The sequence below is a fragment of the Centruroides sculpturatus genome, unplaced genomic scaffold (assembly GCF_000671375.1).
Source record: "Centruroides sculpturatus isolate CEXI.00-Female unplaced genomic scaffold, Cexi_2.0 scaffold139, whole genome shotgun sequence".
Classification (NCBI taxonomy): Eukaryota; Metazoa; Arthropoda; class Arachnida; order Scorpiones; family Buthidae; genus Centruroides; species Centruroides sculpturatus.
In genome coordinates, this window is record NW_019384370.1 from 272,891 (window position 1) to 280,329 (window position 7,439).

Genomic DNA, 7,439 nt, shown 5'->3' on the forward strand with positions numbered 1-7,439 from the left:
TTTTGTTCGACTGTCTATAGCAGGATACAATAAAAAATCTGAAGGAATGCAAATCATTATCACAAAAAATACAGAAATAAAGAAACTGGCAAATACGATCCATTGCAAACGTTTCCATTTCTCCACTTCTTCTGCAAATGCGCTTGTATTGTTTTCCCAATAAAATCGTCATCTTTTAACAAAACTAAACTGTACACTAATATAAAGGAAGAAGAAGAAGAAAGCCAAAAATTCCAGAATGTAATTGTAATTAAGTAACTTTCTCCAACCACCACAGAAAATCTAAGAAAATTCTGAATGTCGAGCTCCATAGAAACAACTGCAGACAAAATTGGTAACGTGAATATAGTTTTTTGTTGTAGAAGAGATTGGTTCCTCTGCATAATTTTAATGGCTGCATTCGGACAGAGAGTAACGGATGCAAATAGCACAGAGGATGACGAGGTAATCTTTCGTTCGTCATTAATGCTTGTTGTAACGAATGCATTATCAATTTGAATAAACCGAAACACTCGCTTAGCCAAGGAAAACTTTGAGAAAGGAGAATAGAGGAAAACCTATATAAATATCATTCAATTTATGTAGACAGCATCCTTGAATTAAGATGGTTTATATGCAAAGTTTAATTAATTAGAAAACACAGCTTTTTTGATTTTCCTGCCTCGATAAAGCAAAATTAATGAAATTTATTATACTTACGTAATGCCACATGTATAAAGAGCGAGCGATAGTTTAATCTGAATTTTTCTTTGTTAATTAAATACCGTGTATGAAATTATAAGTTTATACACCAGATTTATACATGTATATAATAATTTATTAAAAAATTTAATGGAATATTTTTAATTAATTTTCTATTATATAAAACTTGCTATTTATACGTAATTTATGCTGCAAATAAAGTGAATTGTATAAACTCTTCTAATCAATTTGACACTTTCGTTCAACTTCGCCGCAAGTGTTGATCCAACTTTGAAACTTTTGCTCATATTTCACGCTATATTTTCTATTCTGACGACTGAATTTTTTAATGTCTTCATTACTTACAACGCGACAATTTTGCTTTCAAAGGAATACTACATTTATTTCCAAATTTTGTCATGTCTACAAGTGTCAGAGTCAAAGCTGGATATATCCTATTGACATTTTAAACATTCCAATCCGTTAGTTCGCGTCGATCTGTAACCTCACGAGGCTGCAATTTGAAAAAAATGTAGACCTACAAATTTCCATTGTCGTCCATCCGCTGTCTTACTCTCGAGAACGGAGTTAGATGAAATCTGAGACTAGATATGGAAACCTTAGAGACAAGAGGCGCCAATTAACTATATATGAACTTCCGATGCAAACCGGAAGTCACATTTTTTCAATTCAAATCCCCTGAAAGCAGTTAATAGATGACTGGCACGACTGTATTGTTAAAGGAAAAGTATGATGTACAGGGGCAAGCCACTACTAATTTCAGGTAGAAGATCATATATTTTAAATGAAATAATCTAAAATTATTATTAAAAATTGCAGCTCAGCATGTCACAATAAATAATTCTCGTAGTTATAGTTTGTGAAAACTGGTTTCAGCTTGTGAAAATATTTACAATGAAAAACTACATTTTGACCTTTGTCATGTTATGAACCACAATATTGAAGTTAAAATCCTTCTAAGAGGTAATGAGGAGTTAATAATTGTGGGAAATGGAACCTTTTGCACATCATATGCCCAATAGCAGAATTTGGGGTCCTGCACCTCATAGAACAAATCATAAATGCCATTTTTAGACTGCAGGATGAGATCTGTATAACACAATTTCCTTGGTTAGGAAAGTCCTTCCTGAGCACATCTCTATCATCAGCCAAACAGAACAGATGGCCTGTTTGGTTGATGATGGGGACCAATGCAGCCAAGTCTCTATTTGCGTGGCCTTGTCATCAATCTGTGAGGTCATGAAGTTGATCTCAAGCACAGCATCTATACAGTGGAAGCACTGAAAATCTACAGAGCTCTCCAGTTGGGATGACTTAGTTGGCCAATAATTATCATTATGGACAGTCATTTTGTTCTTCAAGTGCTGGTTCAGATGTCTCAATCTTCACCAACTCTAATAATCAACCCAGAAGCATGAATTGTCTTCTATCATCCTCTTTTACACACTATTTGGTATCTCTTAGATATCCCTTCAAGACAGCACAGCCCAATTGGGACAATATTCTGCTTTTCTGACAGGATAGCTTCCCATGTAATCGATCTCCTGAGAGCCATCCACCAACAGAGAAGGTACCTCCTGACCAAGACATGGTTAACTATGCTTTAAAACAAGGGCTGAGACCACCTAGAACCCTTCTAACATTGAACTTATGAACACTGCATATCATGTCAGTTGGAGATGCTGCTGTACTGTCTATGTATGAAGACAGTTCCACTTAATTCATTTTTATTTACAGAATCTCGTCCTTTCCAACCTGCCAATACTGTGGGAAGAAGAGACATCTCACTACTGGATAGTCTATTCTCACCACCAACAGATTCGTCAGGCCCTACGCTTTACTCTTCAACTAAACTTGATCCCAACAACCATGTCTTTTCTATACTTGCCAACTGTGAATGTCTCCTGGCCATCATATCAAGGTACCAGAATATTCATCTGCTCAGTGGGTTGATTCATGTAACCAATACTGGTTGTTGAATTGGAGATCAGTATGCTAAAACTTCCATATGAACAGTTAAGAGAGAGAGAAAAATTGAATTTTAATAAATTAAAACTGGCTCAGATTATTTTAAACATTTATATATCAAATACCTTGTTACCAGCATAAGTTTTTCTATAACAAATAGTTTCAGTCTAATTTAGCCCATCTTCAGGTTCACTTTCATTTTAATTTATTAGACCAAGATGATTAGAAAGTTCAAAGTATTCTTTGAAAATTTGATCATCAACATTCAATAATTTTAAAGAAGTCTTACTTTTTGTGAACTTGTCACAAAGTTTTTAACATTGAATGTGTAGATAGGACTTTAGTTCCAGCTTAACTATCAGATATAAATTAGATCAAATTGAATTAATAGTTGATTAATAATCAATAATTATAAATATAAAACTACTCTGTATGTATATAATGTATAACAGAAAAAAATAATTTCTTTACCTTACACTTCACTCTTTTTATACAATTTTAATTTCACATAAATATGACTACTTTTCATATAAATTTATTCCACTGATAAAATAATTCAACCTCAAATAACAATCTATAGGAAAAAAGAAAAAATAATTTAAATTATGTAGTAACCATACACATATTCAGTAGTAAATACAACTCTAAAAGTTATTAATAGAAAATAACATATTTTAATTGCAATTAAAAATTAATTTTTCACTTTCACCACAATTGAACTAATTTATTCAAATTTTAAGTACTATCTTTATACATATTTTTATTTCAGATAATTTTATATTCAAAATTATTAACAATTTGCTTTGAAATATCAAAAGCAAAATTTAAACTCTAGTCCACATCAGTTCAACAAAAAATATTCTCTCTATTAAAGAATTAAAAACACAACTACACAAACTTTCTTATAAAAGTTACTATTTTTGTATTATATATTTCATCTTCATCAACATTTATTTTCTATAGAAAAAATGTCTAGTCTAGCTTTTTCCTTTAAAAGGAGTTATATAATTTACTTTAGTATATTTTCTAATAAATATTTTATAATTTTATTGTTATTATTGTAATCATAAAGGATTCTTTGTATGAATTTTCTCATGTGACTTTAAGTCACAACTTCTACGAAAAGATTTATTACATATATTACAAGTATAGGGTTTTTCTCCTGTATGAATACGAAAATGTTTTTTTAGATCACTGCTTGTAATATGACCTTTACCACATACTTTACAAATATATGGTGCTTCACCGGTATGAGTTCTTATATGTATCTGTAGTTTTCCACTAGTTCTAAATCCTTTATTACATACATTACACTTATATGGCCTTTCACCAGTATGAATCCTTTGATGAATTTTCAAAGAACTGAGGTTAACAAATGATTTTTCACAAAAGTCACAAGTATGCAATCTTTCTCCGGTATGGATTCGTTTGTGTGAATTCATTAAACTGTTGTTGATAAATCCTTTATTACATATATCACATGTAAATGGTTTCTCTCCTGTGTGTGTCATTTGATGCATTTTTAAATCATAATTTGTTGCAAACTTTTTGTCACAAGAATCACAAGGGAAAGGTTTTTCTCCAGTATGTGTCCTTAAATGTATTGTTAACTTTGTGTTATTCATAAAACCTTTATTACAATATTTACATAAGTGGGATTTTTTTCCAGTATGTATTTTTTGATGAGCTTTTAAGTCACAGCTCCTTCTAAATGCTTTATTGCATAATTGACAATTATATGGCTTTTCTCCGGTATGAATACGAAAATGTTTTTTAAGATCACTGCTAGTGGTATATGCTTTTCCACAAACTTCACAAATATATGGTGTTTCACCAGTATGAGTTCTTATATGTACTTGTAATTTACCACTAACTCTAAATCTTTTACCACAAGTATCACATTGAAAAGGCTTCTCACCAGTATGTATTCTTTCATGAATTTTTAAAGTGCTTGGATTAGCAAAAGATTTACCACATGAATCACAAACATGTGACTTTTCTTGAGAATGAATTCTATAATGTATCTTTAACTGTTTATTATTAAGGAAAACTTTTTGACACAAATTACAAGAAAACTGATTACCTTCTGAATGTATAAGTTGGTGGGTTTCTAAATCATTACTAGTCAAACATAATTTATTACATATACTGCAAATATATGCTTTATCACTTGTATTATGAATTCCTAGATGTATTTTTAGGGATATTCTCTTTTGAAAATCTTTACCACAAATTTCACATTTATAAGTATTTCTTCCTGAATCATTTCTAAACTGAGAATTTGGAATATTTTTAAAATCTCTTTTCGGAATACATTGTTCTTCAGTATGAATTTTTACATGCTTATTTAGATGACTGCTACTAGTAAATCCTTTTTGACATAAATTACAGAAATATGGCTTTTCTCCTGTATGAATAAATGTATGAGTCTGCAAATCAAATTTTCTTCTAAATGCTTTACCACAAGATTCACAAACATATGGTTTTTCAGTAGAATGTATTTGCTTATGTCTTCTCATTGTTGTAGGAGTTGTGAATATTTTATTGCATATATCACAAGTAAGAGATGTATCTCCCATATGAACTTTTAAGTGTGATTTCAATTTTACCATATTTTTATATTTTTTTCCACATATATCACAAATGAAAGGTTTTTTACTGGGAAAATTTTCTTGGTGAATTTTATTTTCATTAAAATTTGAAAATATTTCGTCACAGAAATTATGTTCAAAACCATTCCCTTCAGTATTGAATTCATCATCAAGGAGAATCTCAACATGGCAATTTTGATCCTTGCAATTCAAACTTTTCTCTTTTAACTGATCATTAATATCAAGAGAATTTTCATCTTCATCTCTACAATCATAACCGATTTTGTTATGCATTGATAATGTACCATTTATATCATCCATTGAGGAACTATTTGTGTTAATTAATACATCACACTGAAAGATATCATCTATAGTAATGTTTTCATTATCATTTTCTTCCATAACTTTCAGTCAAAATGATGCTTGTTTTTAGATATCATACGGATAATCAACGCTTGATTTCTGTTAAAACATTTGAATATTTTAGTCCATCGATTCTTTATATTTAAAATATGTCAGATAAATATATACCTGAACACTTATCATCATGCATTTAACTCAGTTCAATTTTCGTCGGTAACTTTACATTATCAGGATCACTTATCGTACAGTTTATTTTCAAAAACTAATTTATTTATTAAATAGTCATTACAAAAACACTTGTCACACTAAATCGTAAACTGGGTCACGCCATGATAACTAATATTACGCCACCTACATAATATATTCAATTTTTATGAAGAATTTAAATATTACAAAAATATGTTACAAATTATAGAAATTTCTGGTTAAAAATATTTAATAGAAAATTATAACAGCAAGAATAATAAAAATAGATTATTTTTAGAATTTAATGTTTCATTGTTACTCTATATATATATATATATATATATTTTTGCTCTTCCGCTCTATGAGCACTATGCACCCTACTGCCCATAGGGCGGAAAGAGCAAAAAAATATATTCCGCCCTATGGCGGAATATATTTTTTTGCTCTTTCCTCCCTAAAAAAGCCTCTTTTAGTAAGCCAATTATGGATTTGACTAGGTCCACAATGGGACGGCCGGGTGGTGAGGGACGTTACCCGACATATCCAGGCGGACCACTCACGAAAATTCCTGGAAATTATTCGACCCGTCCGGATTCGATTCCGGGTTCTCCAGAGCGGTATACTGTGATCTTGACCGCTCGGCCATCCGGCTGTCATTGTTGCTCTATCTTTAATATATTGTGTTATAAACTAAAAATCCTTAAAATAAGATTTTTGTCCTTTTCGTTCTGTGAAGATTAAGATATTTTAACATCAGTATACGCCTATATATTATTAAAGACTAGAATGCTACCAACAGAAGTACGAAGACATTTCTGAAGTAAATGTAAACTGGTAAACTTAAAAATTTGATAGTAATTTGTTTATCGAAGTTGTTTTTTTTCGCGATGTTTTGTTTTAGGTGATGCTAAACATTACTTCTTACATATTTTAAATGATAACAGGAGATTTTCTTATTTTCTGATGCTTCTCGTCTTATAAAAACAATCAGAAATAGAATTCTTAATCGACATAATTTACATGCAGTCTAATTTTTTATAAACTTATTTAAATGCTATATAATTGAACAGTCACTTATTTATTTAAGTTTTGAGTGATCGCACCGAGCATTTCAATCTAGATTGCTATCAAGGTCGGCAACTGTGCTTTGGTGCGACCTCTCTCGACTAGGGTTTCTGAAACGGGATTCCGGGATCCCGGGATCCCGGTTGTTTTTTTAACCCGGGAAATATCCCGGGAAATTTTTCTTATCCCGGGAAATCCCGCAAATTTCTTAAAAATTCACTTTTTTTCTTATTTTGTGTTAAGGTTGAGGAGTTTTGCAAATAGAAAGCATAATTAACTCATTCACTGCCAGAATACATTTGTATTTATTAATTTTAAACCTACCTATTAGTTTTTTTAAATTTTTGCTCGTTATAGCATGTCACAAATGGTCAATAATCAATATATAGCTTATTTGTGGCATGACTATAAAAATTCTTTACTTGTCGGAACCTGTAATATCTGGAATAATTGTGCTTACGCTGTCTTGAGTTTTAACCATGCCCAGTAGCTTCAATAAATGCCTGACGCCAGATTGTGCAAATTGGGCAAGGATACAAACGAGTACAAAGTCTGCAAGTATGA

The 7,439-nt window shown here is 31.0% G+C and overlaps 1 protein-coding gene across 1 annotated transcript; it reads right to left on the reverse strand.

Annotated features, from left to right (window-relative positions):
* Positions 1 to 3,555: 3,555 nt before the first annotated feature.
* Positions 3,556 to 5,953, reverse strand: LOC111614367 (zinc finger protein 62 homolog). Its single transcript, XM_023355743.1, has 2 exons — positions 5,793 to 5,953; positions 3,556 to 5,723 (listed from the first exon to the last, which is right to left on the reverse strand). The coding sequence occupies exon 2, from the start codon at positions 5,661 to 5,663 to the stop codon at positions 3,735 to 3,737; it is 1,929 nt and encodes a 642-aa protein (XP_023211511.1). The 5' UTR covers positions 5,664 to 5,723; positions 5,793 to 5,953; the 3' UTR covers positions 3,556 to 3,734.
* Positions 5,954 to 7,439: the final 1,486 nt, after the last annotated feature.

What these genes read in the sequence shown, in the direction of transcription:
- LOC111614367 (XM_023355743.1), bottom strand. Translation starts at nt 5,663, where the DNA reads ATGGAAGAAAATGATAATGAAAACATTACTATAGATGATATCTTTCAG.